Genomic DNA, 27671 nt, shown 5'->3' with positions numbered 1-27671 from the left:
TTACGAGGCTTAAGGCTCAGTTCACACTTATGCAGTTTGCTTTTGATCCGTTTCTGCAGTGCTTTTTCTTTTGCATTTTGCGTTTTTTTCATGCGCGTTTTTGAAACATTTTTTGTGCGTATTTTGAGGCGTTTTGCATTTTTATGCTTTTTTTTTTTTTTGCCCAATTTGTTGTTGGGTAGACTAAAAAACTCACTGCACTACATGCTTCTCAGCAGCTTCTCCATTGAAGTCTTTTGAACCAAAAATGCACCGTTTTGCTTTAAAAAAATGCCCTGACACTTTCCAAAAAGACAGCTGCTAAAAAAAGCATAGATGTGAATGTGTCCCATAGGAAACCGTGTTTAATGGACTGTAGTACGTTTCTGCAAAAGGCATTAAAAATGCATAGGTGTGAACCGAGCCTTAATGGTGAACAACCTTAAAAAAATGCAGTGTAAGGCAGATGCTATGATTCTACCTGAAGCTAGTATAGAGGCAGGTGTAAAGATGACTGACAGGGTTTTATTGTACATGTGTAAATCAGCTCCACAGAGGGAGTGGCTTCCTTACCATGACATTTCAATTCACACTACTCAGACCGGTCATATTTCATACCCATGTGCTTCGGTGGATGTTTGAAGTGATTTTTACTAACGGCATAAATAAACTGTCACAAGAAATGATAGATGATATTCTGATTTTCAAGGTAGTTCTATTTTAGTTAAATGTGAGGATTGCCATCATATTTGAATAAATATTTGTAATAAATTGTTATGATCTTTGAAAAAGTATCTTTAAAACCTGTTATGTATTCATTCAGAACCATTACATTTACATTCATGTAGAACTAGCATACCGTATCCACCAGAATCTGATTTAATTCCAGTCTTCTATACCACCCCCCCCCCGCAGAGGGAGAGAGAGGAAACAGGGATGCCAACCCAAGATTGATCAATTATGGACAAGTTTTACAGATGCTTTAAAGGGATTGTAAATTCTCATGGTTTTTCACCTTAATGCATTTTATGCATTAGGCTGGGTTCACACTGGTCCGACAAACGCTCCGACATTGGGAGCTCATGTCGCATGACGTGTGAAATTTAATGTTTCCCTATGGGAGCCGTCCTAACTGGTCCGACACAAGTCGTTCCGACTTTAGAAATGCTCCCTGTACTACTTTGGTCCGACTTTGATCCTACTTCAGCCTATTGACTATCATTGAAGTCGGATCAAAGTCGGATTGCCGTCTCGCATGATCCGACTTCGGCACGCGACTTGTGCTCAGATGATCTTGAGGGGGAACTCCGCGCCAAATTTTAGATAAAAATCCGGCATGGGTTCCCCCTCCAAGAGCATACCAGGCCCTTGGGTCTGGTATGGAACTTGAGGGGAACCCCCTACGCCGAAAAAGCGGCGTGGGAAGTCCCCCCAATCCATACCAGACCCTTATCCGAGCACGCAGCCCGGCCGGACAGGAATGGGGGTGGGGACGAGCGAGCGCCCCCCCCTCCTGAACCGTACCAGGCCGCATGCCCTCAACATGGGGGGTTGTTGCCTTGGGGGAGGGGGGCGCGCTGCGGCCCCCCCACCCCAAAGCACCTTGTCCCCATGTTGATGAGGACAAGGGCCTCTTCCCGACAACCCTGGCCGTTGGTTGTCGGGGTCTGCGGGCGGGGGGCTTATCGGAATCCGGGAGCCCCCTTTAATAAGGGAGCCCCCAGATCCCGGCCCCCCACCCTATGTGAATGAGTATGGGGTACAGCGTACCCCTACCCATTCACCTAGGAAAAAAGTGTCAATTTAAAAAAAAACACTACACAGATTTTTAAAGCATTTTATTAGACAGCTCCGGGGGTCTTCTTCCGACTTCGGGGGTCTCTCCGGTTCTTCTCCACGCTCTCCGGATCTTCTGCCGGGCTCCTCCGCTCTCTTCTGCTCTTTTGCCGCTCTTTTGCTAAAGCGGAGGAGCCTGGTCTTCAATCTTCTGCCTTCTGCCTTCTGCCCTCTTCTCCTGATGTTGACACGACGCTCTCTGGGGCTAGAATGCTCTCTGTGCGCTCTGCTCTGACTTATATAGGCGGTGACCCCGCCCCCTTATGCCGTCACAGTCCCTGGGCATGCTGGGACTATGACGGCATAAGGGGGCGTGGTCATCGGGTGATGACCACGCCCCCTAAAACGTCACAGTCCCAGCATGCCCAGGGACTGTGACGGCATAAGGGGGCGGGGTCACCGCCTATATAAGTCAGAGCAGAGCGCACAGAGAGCATTCTAGCCCCAGAGAGCGTCGTGTCAACATCAGGAGAAGAGGGCAGAAGGCAGAAGGCAGAAGGCAGAAGATTGAAGACCAGGCTCCTCCGCTTTAGCAAAAGAGCGGCAAAAGAGCAGAAGAGAGCGGAGGAGCCCGGCAGAAGATCCGGAGAGCGTGGAGAAGAACCGGAGAGACCCCCGAAGTCGGAAGAAGACCCCCGGAGCTGTCTAATAAAATGCTTTAAAAATCTGTGTAGTGTTTTTTTTTAAATTGACACTTTTTTCCTAGGTGAATGGGTAGGGGTACGCTGTACCCCATACTCATTCACATAGGGTGGGGGGCCGGGATCTGGGGGCTCCCTTATTAAAGGGGGCTCCCGGATTCCGATAAGCCCCCCGCCCGCAGACCCCGACAACCAACGGCCAGGGTTGTCGGGAAGAGGCCCTTGTCCTCATCAACATGGGGACAAGGTGCTTTGGGGTGGGGGGGCCGCAGCGCGCCCCCTCCCCCAAGGCACCACCCCCCATGTTGAGGGCATGCGGCCTGGTACGGTTCAGGAGGGGGGGGGCGCTCGCTCGTCCCCACCCCCATTCCTGTCCGGCCGGGCTGCGTGCTCGGATAAGGGTCTGGTATGGATTGGGGGCGACCCCCCACGCCGTTTTTTCGGCGTAGGGGGTTCCCCTCAAGGTCCATACCAGACCCAAGGGCCTGGCATGCCTCTGGAGGGGGAACCCATGCCGGTTTTTTATTTAAAATTTGGCGCGGAGTTCCCCCCTAAAGATTCATACCAAACACAGTGCCGGCATTGGAGGGGATCCAAGTCGGATCCCCGTTCATTGAAAGTCGGACACATGCCGGCTTCATGTCGCAGGGCAAAGTCGGATCCAAAGTAGGACGGCTGTCGTGTCGCACCAGTGTGAACCCAGCCTTAGGGTGAAAATCCTTCTTTTCTGCAGTTGCCACGTTTTGATCAAGTGCACCTGTCAGTTTTTCAGGAAGACCTGATCGGATGGTCCATTCACCCCTATGGTCTGGCAGTTATTAACTGTCCATTTACACTCGCCTACCTCCGATCCGATCTGGTCTACTAAAAACAACAGAAGGGGATCCGTTCTCCTCCATGTAGGTGGATCAGATTGGATCAGATCAGGCGGATCACAGAGAAGAATGGGCTCTGTCTGTGACTGTTCTGCTCAGATCATCAGGGGTCAGCAGATAGATCCCCTGCTGATCAAAATGGAAGGCATATGTGTGAAAAAAGGCTTTAATCAGCAGCAAGTCTTGGCTGTTTCCCTTTACACTGAAGATTTTTTAGTTTTAGATTGGAGTGGAGAGGGATTAGAACTCCTGTTAGTCTTTATTGCTGTCTGTACCCCCGTTAAGAAGATTCAACCCTCTCCATTTGTCCTGTTTACCATTATCATTGAAAGTGAAAGTAAAAGAAAATCCCAAATTTTGGGTTGTCCCCAGAAAATAGTAGGGAAATTTTTTAATGGGGACACTAGTTCTGATGGTCTGGGGTCCCCAAGGAATTCCCTTAATTTGCAGTTATCTCTTCTCACTTCCTGGTTGGCTATGAGACAGGAAATGAAGGGAAATCTCTGCAATGGGACACAGATGGCGAAAACACATCTGACAGGGGTTATAACCCTTTCTTACTCTGTCCAAAAAGAAAAAAAGCTTTGCCTATAGTTCTACTTTAAGTTCAAAAATTCTGGAGGAAACCAAGAGACCACTCATCGCCTGGCCAATACCATCTCTACAGTGAAGCATGGTGGTGGCAGCATCATGCTGTGGGGATGTTTTTCAGCAGCAGGAGTTGAGAGACTAGTCAGGATCAAGGGAAAGATGAATGCAGCAATGTAAAGAGACATCCTTGATGAAAACCTGCTCCAGAGCACTCTGGACCTCAGACTGGGGCGAAGGTTCATCTTCCAACAGGAAAATGACTATAAGCACACAGCCAAGATAACAAAGGAGTGGCTACGGGAAAACTCTGTGAATGTCCTTGAGTGGCCCAGCCAGAGCCCAGACTTGAACCCGATTGAACATCTCTGGAGAGATCTGAAAATGGCTGTGCACCGACGCTCCCCATCCAACTTGATGGAGCTTGAAAGGTCCAACAAAGAAGAATGGGAGAAACTGCCCAAAAATAGGTGTGCCAAGCTTGTAGCATCATACTCAAAAAGACTCATGGCTGTAATTGATACCAAAGGTGCTTCAACAAAGTATTGAGCAAAGGTTGTAAATACTTATGTGCATGCGATTTTCTTAGTTTTTTTATTTTTAATAAATTTGGAAAGATTTCAAACAAACTTCTTTCACGTTGTCATTATGGGGTATTGTTTGTAGAATTTTTAGGAAAATAATGAATTTAATCTATTTTGGGACAAGACTGTAATATAACAAAATGTGGAAAAAGTGAAATACTGTAAATACTTTCCAAATGCACTGTAGTCACAATGCCCTGCTGCATGGCCCGCTTCTGGCCTATGGATTGGGATTCTCCTGACACCCCGATAGGAGCCACCCTGACTCCTGCAACAAGACCTCCCGTCTCCTGGTTGCTAGCTGGGGCATCTCTGACCCCTTGGTGAGACCCTCTGTCTCTTGGCTTCTAGCTGGGGCCCCCTGACCCCTGGGTGAGATCCTCTGTCTCTTGGATTTTGGCTTGGCCCTTCTGATTCCTGGGTGAGACTCTCTGTCTCCTGGCTCCTAACTGTAGCTCCTCTGACCCCTGAGTGAGACCTTCAGTCTCTCACACTGGTAGCGATCTCCAACTGGGAGCTCTGAGCTATCCTCAGACTTGAGTATATAATGACCCTGCACACCTGTATACTCAGACAGGTTGCAGGCATCTAGCAAAACCCGGACACAGGATTGAAAGTTTAGATCCAGGACTACAAAATCCATAGAAAGCCAAAAATACAGCTTTCACCGACTCAGAAATTATAGTTCTGAACCTCGCATTAACCCTTAATGTGAATCATGTGTCACATTTTCCTATATTCTCACAGTGACAGGGCCCCTCACTGTCACACTGACCATTCATGGCTCAGTTTCCTTATTCAGCCAGCAGGCTGAATGAAAAAACTGAACTGATTTCCCATCGAGGTGGATGGGGGAATCCTCCCCACTGTGTCATTGTACTCTGACAGCGGAGGAGTTAGCTGGACTACTGAACTACATTTTTCTATCAAGCCCGTTCGTGAGCAGTCGATCAGTAGAACTGGCAGAATTTCTATGCATCTATGGCCAGCTTTAGAACTACCTTGGCAGTTCACCTAAGCTGGCCATACATCAAAATTTGACTGGTTCAGCAGGGACCAGCCGAATTTCGATCCATGTATGGGCAGGCTGGTTGTAAAGAAGTCAATCTACTGGTATTTGAACGAAAAGAAAAATGACTAATCTATGGGCTGCTTTAGATGCTTTTCAACTGTTTATTTATTTTTAATGCTGTTCAGATTTAATTATAACAATTTGTAGATTGGCTCTACAATCAGTTTACCATCTGTTAAGGTATAAGCCACACAATGAGTCTATTTTTTTAATAAGTCAGAAGACTTGTATTGTGAAGAGGAGCAGTAGGGTCCCGCACAGCAGGAAGCTTGTGTATAAGATGAGAAAATATACAGTATAGATACTGTATATAATTACAGTTTTTTTTCAAACATTGACGCACACATTTATTCCATTTTTTTTAAGGTGATGTCTATTAAATGGATATCAATAAAAAAAAATATACTTTGTTCAATGACAACATGTAACGCCTGTCAAAATATTGAGACACAAGAAATGAGGGGCATTCACAGTCTTCTGTAAAAAAAGAAGCCCAATCAATGGCCACTTCACGAGTACACCTGGAAGAAACATGTTGTACATGTGAACCTGCCATTGGCTGGGCCTTTTCTGCTAGCTTTATGGATATTTGTAGCCTTTCTGCTTTAAAGACTGAAGTGTTTCGGAGGATTGCCAGTGTCATCCAAAGCCTGATTTCAGTACCTGAACTGATAGTTCAGATGCACTACCCTGCTGGGGACTGTGAGTAGATTTTTGCATATTCCCAGGCATTCCTGGTGAATCTGATGGCCATGTCTCCTCATCACCCTGTTAAATTATGTACCCACACACTCCCTACTGAACTTTTCTAACATTCACAGTCACCATGGAAAAAGGTGTGTCTTTCAGTCTTTCCGGTTGGATGTTTCCTTTGGAGTGCTCTGAAATTACAGAAAGATCGTCACTTAGTACATGATGCAAACAGAAGAAAAAATAATTCAACCAACTAAGTGGTTGGATGGCAGCCCAGACCCTTAATATCCTGTCGGAGATATTTAAACTGTATGGATAAACAGTAAAATATCTAAATTGTACTTAATAATGCCTCTATTAAATAACAGCAGTTACAGTGGGAACGGAAAGTATTCAGACCCCCTTAAATTTTTCACTCTTTTTTATATTGCAGCCATTTGCTAAAAGTTCATTTTTTCCTCATTATTGTACACACAGAACCCCATATTGACAGAAAAACACAGAATTGTTGACATTTTTGCAGATTTATTAAAATGAAAAACTGAAATATCACATGGTCCTAAGTATTCAGTCCCTTTGCTGTGACACTCAGATATTTAACTCAGGTGCTGTCCATTTCTTCTGATCATCCTTGAGATGGTTCTACACCTTCATTTGAGTCCAGCTGTGTTTGATAATACTGATTGGACTTGATTAGGAAAGCCACACACCTGTCTATATAAGACCTTACAGCTCACAGTGCATGTCAGAGCAAATGAGAATCATGAGGTCAAAGGAACTGCCTGAAGAGGTCAGAGACAGAATTATGGCAAGGCACAAATCTGGCCAAGGTTACAAAAAAATTTCTGCTGCACTTACGGTTCCTAAGAGCTCAGTGGCCTCCATAATCCTTAAATGGAAGACGTTTGGGATGACCAGAACCCTTCCTAGAGTTGGCCGTCCGGCCAAACTGAGCTATCGGGGGAGAAGAGCCTTGGTGAGAGAGGTAAAGAAGAACCCAAAGATCACTGTGGCTGAGCTCCAGAGATGCAGTCAGGAGATGGGAGAAAGTTGTAGAAAGTCAACCATCACTGCAGCCCTCCACCAGTCGGGGCTTTATGGCAGAGTGGACCGACGGAAGCCTCTCCTCAGTGCAAGACACATGAAAGCCTGCATGGAGTTTGCTAAAAAAATACCTGAAGGACTCCAAGATGGTGAGAAATAAGAATCTCTGGTCTGATGAGACCAAGATAGAACTTTTTGGCCTTAATTCTAAGCGGTATGTGTGGAGAAAACCAGGCACTGCTCATCACCTGTCCAATACAGTCCCAACGGTGAAGCATGGTGGTGGCAGCATCATGCTGTGGGGATGTTTTTCAGCTGCAGCGACAGGGCGACTGGTTGCAATCGAGGGAAAGATGAATGCGGCCAAGTACAGGGATATCCTGGACGAAAACCTTCTCCAGAGTGCTCAGGACCTCAGACTGGGCCGAAGGTTTACCTCCCAACAAGACAATGACCCTAAGCACACAGCTAAAATAACAAAGGAGTGGCTTCACAAAAACTGTTCTTGAATGGCCCAGCCAGAGCCCTGACTTAAACCCAATTGAGCATCTCTGGAGAGACCTAAAAATGGCTGTCCACCAACGTTTACCATGCAACCTGACAGAACTGGAGAGGATCTGCAAGGAGGAATGGCAGAGGATCCCCAAATCCAAGTGTGAAAAACTTGTTCGATCTTTCCCAAAAAGACTCATGGCTGTATTAGATAAAAAGGGTGCTTCTACTAAATACTGAGCAAAGGGTCTGAATACTTAGGACCATGTAATATTTCAGTTTTTCTTTTTTAATAAATTTGCAAAAATTTCAACAATTCTGTGTTTTTCTGTCAATATGGGGTGCTGCGTGTACATTAATGAGGAAAAAAAACTAACTTAAATTATTTTAGCAAATGGCTGCAATATAACAAAGAGTGAAAAATTTAAGGGGGTCTGAATACTTTCCGTCCCCACTGTGTGTCATAAGAATGCATTGCATTTACATGTAAGAACTGTTGGTGTGTTTAGCAGACAAAGCAGTGATGTGCAGCAGCAGTATATAGGTTAGAGGTTTAATACCAAAGTAGACAACCTACTTTGGATAAACTGACACATATACTTACTTTTTTATTAGATAATTGCAAAAAAAAGCAAATTTTTAATGGTGATAAAAGCTAATGTTTGACCTTCCTTATGCCTCCTATAGTTTGTGGAGCATGAATGGGTAAATTCTAGGGAGATTCTAGGGCGACCCAAGTGCAAATTAGATCAAAATGAAACTTTTTATAAATGTATGCTTAAGCAATATGAAAGGTGTCTCACACTGTGGGCTTATAGAGTCTGATGATAGGTAGGAAGTTCTATAATTGATCGGACATTATGTATTTACCTTTCAGTTGACTGTATGAGCTTTAATAGGTATGATATGCAAGGTATATGTGTGCCTAAATGGTATTACCAAAAGCACTTTAGCTTCTACTTTTTTCACCCATTTTTCAGATCAATAATTTTTTTCTAATGTATTATTATAACTTGCATAACATATATAGCCATTGTAAAAATGTGACTATTTATTTTTATTACTTTTAGTTTGCTGGATTGGAGTCGGGGTTTGCGTGCTTTTGTGGAAACAATGCAGACTACAGAAAACATGGAGAAACACCAAGCACCGATTGTAACAGCGTATGTTTTGGAGATCACACACAATCATGCGGAGGAGATGGGCGAATTATCCTGTTTGATTGTAAGCCCTGTTTGTTATTTTTTTTTTCTTCTTAGATGCATAGTCAGATATGGCTAAGATATAAGGTGAAACTTGTGACTGTATATTAATGCCCATGGTTTTGGAATTGGGTGTCCAGCAAGCTCAAATAGGTGTTATTGTTAGGTCTCCATAAACTTTTGGTCATAGTGTATCCCGTTTAGTACAGATGTCATTAAAGCTTGAGGATAATATTTGCCGGCCCATTCATTTTTAACAAAAATATAATAATTAAGATTATAGATGCATTCAACTTATTTTATGCCTGTGAAAGCTTCCCTTGTGTAGTCATCAAAAGGCCCAGAGCTTGCTGCTGAGCGCTGCCAAGTTGGATGTGGTTTCAGCAGCCCTAGTGCAGAGCTGTCACTCAAGTGACACTCTAAAATATGCCCCTTCCTAAGGGCAGTGGTGTAGCTCCACTATAATCTTTTGGCCAGGCTTACCTCCCTTACTGGGCCTTGCCTCTTTGCTCTCAATCATCGTGCCTCAATAGCACTCAGCAGTAAAGAGAGCATGCTAGGCCAAAATGTGCTGTTATATAAGCATCCTGCTCATTATATGCCACAAATTACAGTGCTCCATATATCTCCATCCAGTATTTCCAACACAGGTCACATGACGAAATACAGGAGACCCGTGGTAGTATCAGCTTGCTGGTCTTTAGCAGCTTTCCTATGTAGCTTTGCCTGGGAGGTTTAATTATTTGTTTCCACCTAGAGCACTGCTGCAGTGCTGCAACCACTGGGGAAGGGGGCACAACCTGGGAGGTCTGGGGACAGCCTGATATGACTCTTTACCCTGAATAAAAGCCAATCAGCAGCATCTCCATTTTGTGATTATTGTCAAGGCTGGATCACCCAACTTTTTTTATATATTATATGCTTTGAACTAACATTATGCCTTGAACAGATGGTGAAATGATCACTTTGAGAGATGATACAATACAATATAAACCATATTAAAATGTATAAATATACTTCAAAGCTCTTATCACATTAATTCCCCCAATGTTTACTTTTATTTTATTAAACATGTTCTTGCTTCATCTTGGTTTAGCATATTTTAACAGTCATTCTAAACATTGACTCTGTTGTATGTTTATATTTAATAGACGTGTTTCAGAAATGTACATGAAGTGTGAGCAGATTAGAACATACTTCCTCCCGTGCGTCCCTCAGTTTACCTTCTCATGAGTGTCTGTGATTATGTACTTGTTCTGCAGTGGGAGGAAGATGGTTTGTAGCAGAAGGCTTCAAGGCTGGAAGGTTCTCATAGCATAGATAAACCCAAGAACAAACCCAAATACTGTTTATATTGGAGCTCTGCAGGTGGAGAGGAAGTCAGGAGGAACACGGTTCCTCTATGGTTTTCTGGGTCACTGGGGAAGCTATTCCGTTGGATGCTGTTGCCCCATGTGACTCTGGCAGCCTCTTGGGTCAACAGCTATTTAAGACCCTGCCCCCGGGATTGGCACACTTTGTGTGAGTGAGTAGTGCAGGGAAAGGTACCCCGTCTGTTAGGGACAGTACTAGCGGTAGGGTTCCTGACTAGATGGAAAACGTAGGGTCCCAACCTTCTGAATATCTTCCTGGTTGAGCATTAAATGGCCAGGCTGCATTCTGCCCCTCTCTACAAATGCTGTCATTCTGGCTGGAACCTGCTCTGTTCACGTTGCTGTAATCGTGAGTGCACCTGGCTGGGCAGTCTTCCCCCGGATTGTTGTGAACTATTGTCGCCATGCCCCGCTTCACCTCACCTACATACTAATCCCTTCCATGTAGTAGAGACAAAGAGAGAAACACATGCCTAAAGGCCAGTCTGGGTGACAACCTCTCTCTCCATAGATACCGTTTGTCAGGGCTGGGCCCAGCCCTTCCTTCTCTGAGCTGGCCACTCAGCTGTCTGATTCATGGTTTCTGACACAGTGGAGTAAGTGAGCGTACAGGAAGCATGATTGTAGAGCTATCTATGACACAGTGAGTGTCCTCTTAGCACAGAAACCTTGTTTGCCCATGGACACATATGTGCAATATGTGGACATTAAAGTGGTTGCAAACCCTTAGGCTCAGTTCACATATATGTAAATCAGATGTGTTTTTTTACATGTGAATCAGACCAGCTTTCCAATGGAGCCGGTTCACACATGTTGCGATGGCCATGATATGTTTCTAAAAATTGTTCTGTGCGATTTTGGGTCCAGTTTAGGTGAAAATTCAAGTAAAAATTTGCACCTGAACTGGTAAACAAAACCGCACCAGACAGCAAACCGCAGCCGTGCATGTGTGAACCCAGCCTTGCATGTACCCAGTGAAGTGACTGGCTTTGGCTAATTAAACCTATTTAAATTTCTCTGAGCTGTTATAAAACAGGAGATGGAGAGCTGAAATTATACACTGCAGAGCTCATTGAGGAGAGCTTTGAAAGCCGATTGAAAGGAAGGAACACACCCCTTTCTCACACAGTACACAGGAACAGAGCTGAGGCTCAGTCACAGGCTGTGAGCTGGAGATCCCTCTCTTGTCACCTTTTTTTTCTTGGGGTCAGGTAAACTTCTTAAAAGTGAATGCAGATATCAGAGGAATGGAGGAAAATTAATACTTAGTGCTCTGGATTGAGAGTACATACTATAGAGGGATATGCTTTGTTCATATTTCATGTCTGAGATTTAAAACCACTTTAAAGCCCACCCTCTTTGCTGCCGTACTTATGTTTTATGTGAACAGCATGTGATTAACCACTTGCCGACTGCCGCACGCTGATTTACGTCAGCAGAATGGCACAAGCAGGCAAAAGGGTGTACCTGTACGTCCCTTTGAATTTACCACCTAGCGTGCCGTGGGAGCGTGCCGGCGGGTCCCGCAAACTGGATGTTCACCGGCGTCCTACGATTGCAGCGAGGAGAGGCAGAATGTAATCAAGGCATTTCCCTGTTCTGCCTAGCAACATGACAGGGATCTACTGCTCCCTGTCATGTTATAGGGAGCCCATCCCCCCTACAGTTAGAACACTTCCTGGAAACACACTTAACCCCTTGATCGCCCCCTAGTGTTTAACCCCTTCCCTGCTACTGTCATTTATACTGTAATCAGTGGCTATTTGTAGCACTGTTCACTGTATAAATGTCAATGGTCCAAAAATAGTCTCAAAAGTGTCCGATCTGTCTGCCATAATGTCGCTGCCATTACTAGTAAAAAAAAATTATAATAAAAATGAAATAAATCTATCCCCTTTTTTGTAGACGCTATAACTTTTGCGCAAACCAATCAATATACGCTTATTGTGATTTTTTTAACCAAAAATATGTAGAAGAATACATATCATTCTAAACTGTGGAAGAAATTAGTTTTTTATATCTTTTTTGGGGATATTTATTATAGCAAAAAGTAAAAATTAATTTTCAAAATTGTCAGTCTTTTTTTGTTTATAGCGCAAAAAATAAAAACCGCAGAGGTGATCAAATACCACCAAAAGAAAGCTCTAATTGTGGGAAAAAAAGGACATCAATTTTGTTTGGGTACAACGTCGCACGACCGTGCAATTGTCAGCTAAATCGACGCAGTGCCGAATCGCAAAAAATGCTCTGGTCAGGAAGGGGGTAAATCCTTCCGGGGCTGAAGTGGTTAAGGTAATTAGTACTTCTACAGAAAACAATATGAAATAATAATCAGCAGCACTTTTCAATATTTATATCATATTCATTCAAATGGTCAATCAATGCAGCATATCGGCAGACATAGTCACTGAGTTTAATGATAGACTTTCAAGCTGTGTCAGACATAACCAAATACATCAGTCTGATGTAATTTCCGGAAAACAAATCATAAACACACTGCTTTATACAGTAAATAAATCAGTAGTGGAAAACATTGGATTACACAAATCAATGTCTGTTTTTTAACATTTTTTAATATTCTTCTGCCTGTAAGGTTTACTCAGATATGTACTTACCTGTCTAGACATGAAGTTTGAGTTCCTTGCCTAAAGCTCCAAGGAAGTGGCAAGAAGGCCCAGATACTCCCACTCTTCCTATTAGTAAAAGACATGGACGATTAAATAAGCATGTATTCCTTAAGGCACTGCAGTTCAGAGTGCTGGGTAAATGAAATTTCTTCCTTTCAGTTTTTTTTTTTTGTTAAGCCAATATACACTACGTTAGGATAACACTAGGTTAGTGTTAAACTGCAGCTTCTTAGTGCATTGGTGTATACAACCTCTAGACGTGTACTTGCTTCAAATGTGTTTGTAAACCTTCTCATTACCCTATTACATAATACTTGGCTATAGCCACTCATTACCTACCTACATTTGTGCACTGCAGTCCATAAATTCAAGCACTACCTATGTTATGTGACCTGAACCACTGTTTAGAGCATACAGTGCTCAGCATAAATGAGTACACCCCAACAGATTTGTCAATAAACCTTTATTTTCCTTTTAGAATCAACATTTTCTATGGGACGCTATAGTACAAAATACTCCCACAAAAGCGAGTCCTTGATTGCAACCAAGATTTGTTAATTTGCACACACAAAAAAGTATTTTTTCTAACAAATTCATTCAAGACCATGTTGCAAAAATGAAACAACCCCAATGAAAGTCCTAGGAGCAAAGCTTCATTTTAGACAACAAAATCCTAATTAACAAGAATTTGACTGCAGATGAGTCTATTCATTAAACCGGTGTCCAGCAGACAGTTGCTTATACACACTATAAAAGGGCATTACTTAACATAGAAAACCCATTCCTATTTCATGCTGTCAGCAATGGTATCACATGGAAGAGAAATATCACAAGGCCTGAGAAAGAAAATCATTTCTTTACACAAAAAAAGGTGAGTGCTACAAGAAGATCAGCAAAGCTTTACTTATCAGTCACAATACTGTAGCAAAAGTGATACAAAAATTTAACAGAGATGGAACTGCAACCATCTTACAGAGACGTCCAGGCCGTCCACGGAAGTTAATACCTCGAGGAGCATCTTCAAATGAGATGGGGTGAATAAAAGCTCTAAAGAATTGGCTAAAGAAGTAGGAACCCAAACTGGAGTGATTGTTTCCTGTGACACAATACAGGGTACACTGCAGAGGAATGGCATGCATGGGTGTCGTCCACGAAGGAAGCTTCTCCGAAAACCCATGCACAAAAAAGCCCGTCTAGAATTTGCCAGGGCCCATGCTGAAAAAGAAGAAGACTACTGGGCCCCTAAATGTTTTTGGAGGTGAGAAGTACAAGGAAAAATGTATGGTGCCTACAGTGAAACATGGCGGTGGCAGTGTCTTTCTGTGGGGCTGCATGAGTGCTGTTAGTGTCGGGGAGCTGTATTTCATTGATAATATCATGAATTCCCAGATGTACTGCTCTATATTGAAAGAGAAGATGCTACCACCACTCCGTGCCCTTGGTCGTCGTGCATCTTTCCAACATGACAATGATCCAAAACACACATCTTATGCCCTGTACACGCGACCGGTTTTCCCGTCGGAATAAACTCTGAAGGTTTTTCCAACGGAGTTCCGACGGAATTCCGCTGAAAACTGTCTTGCGTACACATGATCACACCGACCGTCAAGAACACGGTGACGTACAACACATACGACGGGACTAGAAAAAGGAAGTTCAATAGCCAGTAGCCAATAGCTTCCATCTCGTACTTGCTTCAGAGCATGCGTAGTTTTTGGTACGTCGGAACAGCATACAGACGAGCGGTTTTCCCAATAGGAATTGGTTCCGTCAGAAATATTTAGAACATGTTCTATTTCTAGGTCGGTAACAATTTTTGACGTAAAAAGTCCGATGAGGCATACACACAATCGGAATATACGATGAAAAGCTCCCGTCTGACTTTTTCTGTCAGGCATAAGGCCACTGTTGCATTTCTGAAGAAGAACAGGGTGAAGGTGATTCAGTGGCCATGTGTGTCTCCTGATCTGAACCCAATCAAACACCTATGGGAAATTCTGAAGAAACAAGTTGAGCATAACTCCCCATCCAGCATCCAGGCTCTAAAACATGTTGTTCTTGAAGAATGGAAAAAGATAGATGTTACAATATGTTGCCAACTTGTTCATTCAAAGCCTAGAAGACTTGGTGCTGTCCTTACAAATCATGGAGGTCATATAAAATACTAGATGTAGTCATTTTTGTTGTGGGGGGTATTCATTCTTGCATCAACTAATTAAAGTAAAACTGAAGATTTTGTAATCTAAGTTATATTATTAACCTTACTTTCATGTAATGAGCCAAAATGTTGGAAATTGTTCTTGACTTCATTGAGATATTGATTAAAATCTTACTTTTCAAAAGGGGTGTGCTCATTTATGCCGAGCGCTGTATGTCCTAAATCACTGCCATCTCTTTGTGTTTACACAAACTTTTCTTGAATGTAGAAAACAAATAAATGTTAGTTATGTCTCTAGCTAGCCATTTGAAAAGTTATAATTACATCTTTTTCCTCTCATTCATTTATTCTCAGTTGCTGAACAGCAGTTGCAATACAGTTATATGAAGCTTGTCACTAGATGTCTGAAATCACAAAATACTGCCTGTTCCACTCAGAAAGGCCTGTTTTTCTTCACAAATCAATGGGACATTCTTAGTCATCTTTCTTTTTGCTCATTGTAACTGAGCTTTCAGCTCTTACAAAATTCAAAATAACATTACACAGTGCAGCAATGAAGCCCCATTAAGTTATTATAAAAGCAAATTAAGCTTGTACATCTGTTATTGACATGGCCAGAGTCGACGTCACCGTATCATCAAAAGAATGCCCTTTGATTTGCTTGTGTAAAAGCCCTTTCTGTAAGTCTTCTGCTTGTGTCATGCCAGTGGTTCCCAACCTTTTTTGAAGTTATGACACACTATGAAGAAACTTTAAATGTTTGTGACACACATAATCCATTATAAATGAAAAACACAATAGGTCTACATAGTATTGATATTCATACGTCATATTGCTATTAATATTTATATGACATTAAAAATGTAGAGATGTAGATTGTTGTTCCGAGGAGAATACATTGCCTTAGGGGTTCAGGAAGGAATTTTTTCACTGTTGGAACAAACTGGACCTATCTCTAGAAGGGGTTTTTCATAATTGTACAACGAACTGTCTAAATGACCGTATTTCGGACGATTTTTCCTATAGTGTATGGCCAGCATTGGTCTTAATCATCAACTTCAGGTGACTGCACAGTGGCAAAAAAAGCTGCATGGACATCTCCTAACCCCTCCTAATCTCAGCAACCATACATTTTTTGCTGGTGTCCTTAGGTAATGAATGCCTTCTATCTACTAAGAGAAGCTTACCCCTGTTAAGTTCTGGCTTGTTTTTCTCAAGACTCTTTTGTCAAGCTTCTTCGCTGCTCTGTAGCCATTGTTGCTCACTCTCTAGCGTTTTCTGGATTTGTTGACTCATCAGCTGAGCCTTGGGGGACTGTTTCCAGACCACATCTGGAAGAAGATGTGAGGCTGACCTGCAGAGTTTCTTCAGGGTGGGAAGGCATCTGTCAGCCTTCTGGAAGAGAAAAATGATGATGATGTGGTCCGTGGCACCATCTGTCAACCTGTTCACTGTTCCCAAAGCAAATGAATGCACTTGGCCCATTCTGGATCTAAAAACTCTTAACTTGTTCTTGCAAGACCAGAAGTTCCACATGAAATCAGCCATTATGGTCATTGTCTGCCTTCTACTGAGGGATCTTCTGGCATCTGTGGGCATTTAAGGATGCTTACTTGCACATCCCCATCTCTCCTCCTCACCAACTCTATCGGTGTTTTGCTGGGGGCACACAACATTATCAACCTGTCGTCCTCCCTTTTGACCTGTCCATGATAACCTAGGTGTTTACAAAAGTGTTTGCCCAGGTCCTAGCCTGGCTTCGCTCTCAGGGATTCATGTTGCCCTCTCGGCACAGGGGATTTCTTTGTCGGAAGAAGAACGACTCCCTAACAACATACTGAAATTCAGGGTAATTCAGTTTGCCCCTATCAGCTGCGAGGTCACTTCATCAGAATCCAGTTGAATACTGCCAAAGCATCAACCATCAAGGAGACAAGAGAAGTCACGAGAAGCGGACTTGATTCTCACTTGGGCAGAACTGCACGTTCCATCCCTGTCCACATCCCTGAACAACACTGAAGAAATGGCTGCACTCCAAGATCCATCAAAATTCTTATTTAATAAACGAACATCCCAAGTGTTACAAACAGTTCAAATGGTATATGCGTTTCACACACTAACAGGTGTACTTATTCATTATTCATTACTGTCCACATCCCTGGCCTGGAAAATTGGCAGGTGGAATTTCTCAGCTGTCAGTGTCTGGTTTTTAGAGAATGGGCTTTTGACCCAGGGGTATGCCAATCTTCTGGCGTACAAATTCTACAACAAACTAGTCAGATTTGTCGCCAGGTCCAAGGACCCTTGGGACTTTGCAGTGGATGCTCTGGTGACTTTATGGGATCAGTCCAACCAGATGTACACATTTCCTCCTCTAGAGCATCTCCCTCATTTGCATCGCAGGATCGAGATGGAGGGCATTTCAGTAATTTATAGTGCACCAAACTGACCCAGGAGGATGCAGTTCTCAGAAAAAAATCAGACTCTTGGCAGACTCTCAATGGGCTTTTTCGGATTATCCAGACCTTCTGGTCCTGCATCATGTTTGCTGGCTCTAACAGCATGGCTATTTAAGCCCAAGTTCTGAGGGATGAATTTAAACATCCCTGTGCTCCTAAAGGCTAGGAAATCTTATTCTCGCAAAGGCCTTCTTTACATGGTGTGAGACTACAAAGCACCATCCTAGGAAGTACTCCATAGGACACATTCTGTCCCTCCTCCACCCTAGTCTGAATCAGCATTTGGCCTTTAGTTCCATCAGGGGACAGATCCCAGCTCTGGCCTTTCTTATTCAGAAACCATTGGTCTCTCATTCCGTAGTTAAGGCTTTTGTCTAGTGTGTCACTGTTCCCCTATATATTCCCCTGTTACTCTGTGAGACTTTAACCTGTTTCTTTTGAGCCTTTAGAGCAGAAGCCCTCCAGTTGTTGCGGAACTACACATCCCATGAGGCATTGTAAAACTCTGACATTCGCAGACATGACTAGACATGGCTATGTTTGTTTTTATTAATTTTTAAATAAATGGTGTTACACTATGTTCGGTTCCTCTCCATCTGTTTTATATCCCATGCGTGAGACCCTGTGATGTGAGGACAAGAGTCCGGTCCATCTTTCTCCATTGCAGCAAGCATTATCTTGCTAAAGCGTATTTGACCTTTTTTTCATTAAATTGGTCAACTCCATCTGGTAAGCTGACACCTGTTTCCATGAGCACATTGGTGTTTTTCAGTGATGGTGAAGGGATTTTGCTGTTCACGCCTTGATATCAAGATTCATACCTGGATTTCACTTCAATATTTTTTCACCTTTGATGGACTCTTTATTATTTATTGTATATTTGATTTATTTTTCATTTGAGTTATCATTATTGGTATCACTTATCTGTGCTATTGTTGTACAATTATTATTGTACACCATTATCTTTTATTGGTTTTAGTCCCAATATTTTTATCCATTTATGTTTGATTCACATAAGTAGGCTGGTTATTACAGGCTAGAATTTATCATTTGTGGTCAACACTGGGTGTATTTATATTCCTATTTAAAATATTTATCTTTACACACTAATTTTTCACATTTATTCAGCGCTCCCCTTATTTCCCCTTTTTTTCCACTTATGCACTGATGATTCTATTCATCTTGTTAGGGTGTAGCTGCTCCGATCTATCCTAATTTAATAACACTTTTTTGGCGCGGAATTGCTCACTATTATATGACTAGACATGGCAGTAATTGTAGCTCCTGAACAAATGGAGGGCCATAGTTTGGAGACTGGTGCTTAGCGGAACCCTTTCAGAATATTTCCTTACCTTACTTCACTCTGAAGGTAGTCTTTCTCTTTGCCATCACCTCTGTGTGACAGGTCTTTGAGCTAGTTGACCTATCTTGTAAAAGGCCTTTACTAGCACTACATAAGAATAATGTTGTCCTTAGCCTAAAGCCTCCTTTCCCCTTTAGGGTGATTTCCTTCTTAAACTTTAACAAGCATATTGTTATTCCTTTATTCCCTTCCCCCTTATGTCCTACTTTAAATCATCCCAAGGAAATTTCACTGCATCAATGTTGTACACAATGTGAAAGTCTCCCTCCTGACTACAGTCTCTTATCAAGAATCAGATTCCCTCTATGCCCTACTCGAGGGTTCCCACAGGAAGCTACTTACGTCTCACTGCACCATACAGAAGCTACAGTAGGTGGACTAAACAAGCCAATTATTCGAGCCCATAGTCTAAGGGATAGGGTTCCTCCCTTTCGTTTTAAAGAGGAAGTAAACCCTGATGGGTTTTACTTCCTCTTTATTCCCCTGCAAAGTAAAAGCATAATGGGCTAGTATGCATCGCATACTAGTCCATTATGTGCCACTTACCTGCAAACGAAGCCTGCAATGTCTGCGATGTCCCTGCTGGAGAAAGCATCCTTCTTGACCCCTCTTCCTTCTGGGGCCGCGGACTCCGGGTCTGTGACTGGCCAGAGTCTTGTGACGTCACTCCCGCGCATGCGCTTGGGAGCCGACGATCACTGCACAGGCCCTATAGAAACGGCATGATCGTGCCCTTTCTATAGTGCGCATGTGCCGATGACGTCGGCGCAAGTGTATATGGTAAATATCTCCTAAACCGTGCAGGTTTAGGAGATATTTTCAGTACCTACAGGTAAGCCTTATTATAGGCTTACCTGTAGGTAAAAGTGGTCTGTAAGAGTTTACAACCACTTTAAGGTGCACTCTACCAGACCCATTAGTGCTTCATTGACTTTTCAGCATCACGCATCTATTTCTCAGGAAAAAAGTGTGTAATTGAAAAAAACAAGCTTTTATTTGTAACTTTGCAATGCTTTACACAAGAAACATAATTTTAGTACCATTTTAAACAGGAAAATTATGTAATAAAGTATATATATTTTATCTACAGTAACATTTTTTTATGTGTTTTGTATATGAATTGCAGAACAAGTAAAATAATTTTTGTAAAACAGTATCATCGAAAGAAAGCAAAGAAAAAAACAATATACAGTATGTATTACTTCATTATCTTAAGTATTTACAAAGTTATTGCCAAATAAACAGCTCTATAAAATGTAAAATTGTGAGAGCTGAAGAGTAAAAGGTACAGAGACACCCCAGCAGTCCATACTCAGTGGGAGCTATCTGCTAAAGTCCAACAATGGAAAATAATGGCACCAACTCAGATCACATAATATGTATCTATTGAAAAATACCCACTTAATTACATTTTTTATTCTGGGGAACCAGCTGCTAATCTGAGCTAAAATAGATTTTTGGATTCTGACATTGAAAAACTGAGCAACCTCTTTGTGTTCAATAGTTATCAAGAGTTTTGAGATCAGGTCTCAAGGGGAAGTCGTTTTACTCCCAAATTCTTAAAATGTTTTAATTACAAATTGTATGGGCAATCTATTGTTAGGAAAAAGCAACAATGGACATTTTTATGAACTGGAAACCTGGACTAATTAAAAAGTGAAGTTTAGTTGGATTTTTGACAGCGGTTATACTTGCAGTGTCAGCATGGTTGCTAGCTAGAAGAAGCCTGATATTAATCATAGATGAGCATGTGTTCTCTGCGTTTTGTCTGATGTGGTATTTGAGACTTCCAGAGAATCAGTATTACAGTTAGCACACTTACATCCGAGTTACTTCTTTCTCCGCCTGTCATTGAGATTAACATTACTGCACTTCTAACTTGTGTGTGGCATACATTTTGTTGTATCAAATAAAAAGATCATAGGATCAACTTCACAATGTCTGTCTTGCATACAAAATTGAAAAAGGCCAGAACCTCTGGGAGTAGATCTAACAATAGATATCTCACCAGCCTGGCATCTAGACCAACAGCTGCCGACAACAGATCTCAACATTTTTGAGCTGTCGTCATTTCATACCTCTGCGTTCTGGAAGACAGAATAGCTGTGAACAATATGTTGCAGATGAAGACTTCTGGAGAGAGGTCACTAGAACAGGTTGACAAAGATGGAATACTATGCACACATGTATATTAGCACTGTGTGAATCAGCCAGTTTTGTTATAGAAGAATACCCTAATATTGGGCCTCACATTGATTTTTTTTTTTTTTTAATTTTTTTTTATAGTTTTAGCATACGGGTGTAGTGCACTCATAATGCTTCTTATTCTCATTAGCAAATTTCTACTGTGATTAGTTCCATAAATACTCATTTTGCCTTCAACAGAAGCATAAAAGAAAAACAAAAACAAAAAACTACACAAATCATTCACTTGCTATCTTTTAAAATATGCCTGTATATTCACAGAGACCAGATGCAAGTATAATGATTGACATTGCTGGCTGTCATCTTTGTCCACTTGCTCAAATACTTTAAAATTATTGTAAATGCTTTGTTTTTATCTCCTGAAATAAAAAAGAGGTTTATACCTACCTGCTCTGTGCAAGGGTATTGCACAAAGCGACCTCTTACCTCCATTTCCCCCACCAGCGCTTTCTGCTCAGCCTATTCTGCTTGTGTCACCATAGCAAAAGCCTCTTGCAATGGGGGCAAACATGCGGGTGTGCTCCCGAGCCCATAGACACACACAGCATGGCTCGGCCCCACCTCGGCTCCCTTCTCACTGGATTTGATTGACAATGGCTTCTGCTGTTCTCAATCTGTCCTATGGCACCAGGAAGAGAATTCAGTGCTGCTGCAGATGGGCACATCACTGGATCAGAAGTGGACTCAGGTAAGTATTTAGGTAGGTGTATGGGCGGAACAGCTAGTGATAGTTTTGTTACCTTAATGCAGGAGATTCGAGAAGAAAGAAAGTAAAGTTTTTTTTTTCAGATTAATACTTACCTAGGTGGATGCAGCATCGGTGTGATGCTGCAGCTGTCCCCCGGCGCCTCTGCACTGAGAACTGAGCAATCGAACACCGCTGAACGTTAATTTTTCAGAGCTCCGTGAGCAGACAGCTGCAGGCTGTCAGTCACAGCTCTCTGCTCTGCTCCCTCCTCGCTCATTGGAGTACTGAGCTGTGGAGGGGATGGGGGCGGCCAGCTCAGGCTCTCAGCGGCTTGCTGAGAGGCTGAGCTGGGTGTCAGTCCAGGCACCTGCCGGATCCAGACTTTATTGTTGTGATGACACACTGCCTGGACTGATATCTGTGACGTCAGCAGAGAGTGAACTTCACTCCTGTGATCCATAGGAGAAGTCCAGCCAAATGAGCTTTGGCTGGACTTCTCCTTAAGGCTGAGTTCACACTAGTGCGAATTGGATGCGGGGGTTTCCTCACATCCAGTTCGCATGACAGGAGATTGTGACTGGCTCTCTATGGAGCATATTGCACAGGAGTCCTGTGTGTCTTTGGCTCAGTTTCAGAATTCAGGCGAAAATTCAGCCGATTTGTCCCTGAAACAGAGAACAGGGACGCACCGGACCCCTGCTGCGAGCTGCAGACATCGGAGGTGTGAACCCAGCCTTAAGGTAAAAGAAAAACCTTTGACTTTAGAACCACCTGACTCATAATAAGTATGCAGATGAGAACTTTTCTGATCTGCATATTTGTTATAGGTCAGTGACTCAAAAAGTATTAAAGCCAACGGACCAGAATGACAGCCTGTCAACTAGTGTTTTAAACTTGAGGTCAGCAATGGTAGGTTTAATTAAATCCATGTTAAACTTAACCCTGAGAAGTTGTGTAGGTATAAAGATTACCGTTATATTAGATGAACGACAGAACACAGTTGCCAGTCCTTCTAGTCCTACCTTTTGTCAGTAGGAAAACCAGGCCATACAGTAGTCACACGTGTTTGTAACAGCTAACCTTATTTCTGTGCCTGCTGTCACAAGCTGGAGAAAACGGCAGGGATTGACTTTATATGTTTCTGGAAGACCATGCCCTGGACTGGACAGTGAAATCAAAAGCAGTAGACTGGTGAGTTCATCCTTCTGCCACTCTGCTCTTTCTTCCTAGCAGCATGTTTCAAACACATCTGTCTCCTTGCTCTGTTTCTCTCTCCCTTGCTTTGAGCTATGCTGTTCAGGAAATGCAACATTGGCAGCCTACCATGTGCACTCCTTCAATTGGCCATTGAACTAACTATCTGAGAGCCTGATAGGCAGCCCAACAACCAAGAGAAGGAGTGCACACAACACTGTTGTATCTTAATGTTGTCAGCCTAAAACAGAAAATGCTGTTACTGGCAGAATCTCCTTGTAAGGAACCTTGCAACAGAGTCACCAAAAATGTACTTTCTTAAAAAAAACTGTATACAGTAAGACATAATACCAAACATGCTGAAAAATAGATGTTGGGTTCTCATACTCTTTAAAGTCCCCCCCCCCCCCCCCCCCACTGCAAGGGTTAATTGCTCATTATGTCTAGGGAACTGTAGACTAGACTATTTCACTTAACTAATTCCACGCTCTATCCAGCTCCAGTCCTCTCCTCCTCCGCCCAAAGCTCAGATCTGTGGGGAGAGCCTCAGCATTATCAGGTACCATACAGGAACATTAATGCTGTATGGTACGCTGAGGAGGCTGGAGTGCGACTAATTACAGAGCAGCCATGGTGGACCAATCACAATGATGGAGGAAGTCTGCTGGACCAAGGACCAAGGTATTTACACCCCAATCCACTCCCCCTAGACTAAATGAGCATTTAATCCTTGAAGTGTGGCGAAGGGGGCCCCACTACAAGGGTGATTTATTTTTTTATTTTTCTGGAGTTTGACATTAAGGCCAGCATCTACTATTAATTCAAGTTTTGTGCTCTGACCTGTATGTGAAAAAAATCTGATACAAAATGAGTGTCACAGAAAGCCATGTAAATGCTGATGTATAAAATAGATGAGGCCTGCGCAATATAAATTGTAGCCATGTTATGTGAAAAATATTTTGGGAACCATGCCATAAAAAGATGACCATATTTCATATATCATTCTACCCTTTGAATTTTTTTAAAATACATTTTCACAAGGATAATAGAAAGAGGTCAGCATTTGTTTAGTCATACAGTCTTTGGTTAGTCAGTGTCCAGCAGCCACATTTGATTGTGGTACAGATAAAGCCTGATTTCTAGTAAACCTTTACTGATTCTAGCTTGCGGCCTGTGAAAGGACTGCCTGTGGAAACAATGTGGTTCATTCTTGTTAACAGTGAGTGGGCAGACCATTGTGTATTTAGAGGTCAGACTGAGAAAGAACATTTGAGAAGAAGGACACAGTTGTGGTCATACATGACTTGGATTTGCGGGAAGTCAAGTATGTGGTTTTGAATTTAGACCTTGGTTCGGTGCCTTGAAGACTGGGGCATGGAACCAGAACAGAAGATTGTTGTCTGTGTGGAGTAGAGGTGGGCGGAGTGGCGTAAACTAGATTTCAGCTGTGTTTCCTCATCAGTGATTTTGGTCATTTTGCCAAACATAATTATCACCTGACCTAGCACATATCTGCTGTTGTATATTAATTGGATTTGACAAATAAAATTCAATTGCTCCCTTTATACAATGCATATTGGTTTTTTTCAGCCACACTAATTCATATAAGCAGCATGGGATAGATAAAATTATACAAAAAGTGTGATTATGCACTACATAAGTCTATTCTATGTTACAAGCCTGCCATGTGCAGTTTTAGATACAATCTGTGTTCTGCTGTGTGGAGAATCCTGTTCAAAGAATATTATAGTTGAAATATACAGTATAAAGCCCGGTACACACTACAGTTTTTTTCGTGGGGCTGCATGAAAAAAACTGACAGTTCTGGTCGGAGCCACTGTACTAAACATGCGAGGTAAGTTCAGTGATCTCCCCAGCTGAGCTATTGTGTTCTGACACTCCAATCAGTGCTCTCAGCCACTGACTGAGAGTGCTGATCAGTAGTCGGTCGGCTGCTGGTTTTCCACCATGCACATCCGACAGACCGACAAACACACAGGTAGAATGTTGGCCGGAATTTTTTGTACCGACAAATGTCTCCCAACATTCTGCCTGTGTGTACGGGGCTTAACTCTTCATGAGCGCATGTTAAGTATATGATATTTATTGAGACGCTGATGCTATTATGGGTTAAAACTATTCCTGGACTTTAGGGGCTTTTTTTATAAATTAGTGAATATGACATTTTCCAACTATTCACTGTAGGCCTGTAGGCGTATCTACCTAGTTCATGTGTTTTAAATCACAGTGATAGATTCACTTACAGTGAATGTTTGGTGAAGGTTTCATTCATTTATAAATACAGCTCACCCCTAAGGCTTTTATCATAAAATCCTTATTGTCAGTGATACTTGGGTGGTCTATTGGTTGAACTAGATTGCTTTTTGTCTTTTTTTCAACCTTACTAAATATGTAACTTTCCCAGGTTAAAAAGAAAAGTATGGCCAAATCTTTTTTGGCCATACTTCTCTTCTGGGTCACAGGAGTGAAAGTATTTCTGCACTCCTGTGACCCTGAATCAGCCAACAGCAGGCTAAAGCCCACGGTTGGCTGATGTCACATGGCTGGTCCAGGCATCCTGGAAGGATCACAACTTTAAGGTCCAGATCAATCTATATGTCTGACTGATAGCTGGTGCAGCCTCTCAGTGTACTGCTGAGAGCCTGAGCCAGCTGTTCCCGATCCCTCCACAGTCTGGCACTCCAGAGCAGAGAGCAGTGAGTGACAGTCACCATTCTCTACTCAGTGAACACCAAAAACTGAGCAATCACATGACCTATGATTGCTCAGTTCTTGGTATTGGAGCCTGTGGGGGACCGATGCTGCAGTCATATAGGCGAGTATGTATGTTTTCTTTATTTCCAACACTTCTCCTTTAACATCAATAGATAAAAAGCATGTAATACAGGGTTGTTTTATGAAATTTGTTAAGGAACTATAGTGGTCGTAAAGAATACAAGGATGCACCCAGTTCAATCAAGGGTAGTCACCTCCACAGATTGCTTGTGGAGACAATCTAGGTTACTCAGTAAGCTATTACAATTAAACATTATTTTGAGCCATGTGTATCTATAGAAACCAAGAGCAAATCACTTTCATTGATCTCACCACATTAAACTATGTTTTTGGCTACTGCACTTAACACCTTATTGATGCTTTACAGCTGCAAGGGGTCCGTTTATAAAAATAATACACCGTGCCTTAATGTTCACACATCTGTCACCAATAATTCCTGTAATGTGTCTAAATGTGTATTTTCAGGAAAATACCCCATTATGGCCACTAGATTGACTTGACAATCATAGAAAATACACATATTGGACACAATGGAGAGAATACTCACAATGGCTGTGCAAATGTTAAAGCATTTGCACAGCTAATTTATTTTAAATAGACCTCCAAATGTGTGCGGAATGTTTTTACACTCATTGATTTACATTGATCCTGTGTGAGGTCCTAATGTCTTTAGTATTTAATCAAAGGTTTGAAATACACATAGGCACAAATGCTTTGTTAACTGAATTTTATATCATGCTAGGCCTCAATCAACTTTAAAAACTGTTCAAAACTGTAGTTTTAGTTTCTAATCTGTGAAGATGGATATATTTGCAAGTGTCAGTCTCTCCAAGTTTTGCATTCTTGGCATTTTTAGGAAGTTTGTCTGCACACAATGAGATTTTTGTAATCGCTCCCACAATTCTTGGCAGGCCCACAGCATGTTACTTTATATTTATACTGCAATATTAAAAACGTAAAGTCAAACATTTCAGTTATGCAAATGTCACATCAAGGTTCTCCTCAACCTTTCAACATCACAAATGTTTAGATGAGCCATTTGCACAAACATTTGCTAGGCAAAAAGGACACAGGATGCCCAGACACTTGTCCAGATCTAAGCTTCCGCCACCGATACTTGTATAGTAAACATCCACTTAGTACAGGCACTTGCCTTCAAATATTCCAGGATATGTGATATATGTGCATGTAATATAAATCCGCAGTGAGGTTTATATTATCTGTAAGCTGAACAAAAGTTATATGACCAATTTTGCACACCAGTTTCTTATATTTGGTAAATGTCATGAATTTATGAATACTATATGTTCATATTTTGAGATCTGGGATGGAAAGTTGTTAAGCAAAACTTGTATTTGGAGACTGAAAATGTTATAAAATGCAGCTTGTATTCAGAGAGAAGAGGTGCAGTCACTTATATTTTTTTCATTTGTTCTTATTGTCACAATGGAGTGTATAACATAGAAAAATAAATGTTGGTTTAAATTTATGATCATCATTTAAAGTGAATTGCCTAATACAGTGATCTTTTCTGCTGCTCGCCTTTCATTTGAGGATAGTAGAATTTTGAGGAATACTATACTTATAGTAGTAGTTAAAACAAATGAAATTATACCAAAATGCTATTTTGGTAGGGTTTCGTACCCTACCAGGGCCTTAAAGGTAAACTTAAAACCAAAAATTCATTATTTGAGTGTATATGGGTCGTACAGTCTACCTGCCCATGGCTCCACTTTTTCAGCCTATCCAGTACCTTTTGTTAGTATTGTGCTGGCTCTGAAGTGTGGCATCTTGAGGATGCT

The 27671-nt window shown here is 42.1% G+C and overlaps 1 protein-coding gene across 1 annotated transcript in view; it reads left to right on the top strand.

Moving 5' to 3' along the window:
• Window positions 1–27671, top strand: part of KREMEN1 (kringle containing transmembrane protein 1) — a 212612-nt gene that overhangs the window by 158363 nt on the left and 26578 nt on the right. Inside the window, exon 5 of the mRNA XM_073625455.1 lies at window positions 8875–9028. Within this exon, the coding sequence (XP_073481556.1) occupies window positions 8875–9028 (154 nt within the window). The remainder of the gene's footprint in view (window positions 1–8874; window positions 9029–27671) is intronic.

The sequence above is a fragment of the Aquarana catesbeiana genome, linkage group LG01 (genome assembly GCF_042186555.1).
Source record: "Aquarana catesbeiana isolate 2022-GZ linkage group LG01, ASM4218655v1, whole genome shotgun sequence".
NCBI lineage: Eukaryota > Metazoa > Chordata > Amphibia > Anura > Ranidae > Aquarana > Aquarana catesbeiana.
The sequence above is the reverse complement of the archived record's forward strand: the minus strand, read 5'-3'. Positions and strand labels throughout refer to the sequence as shown.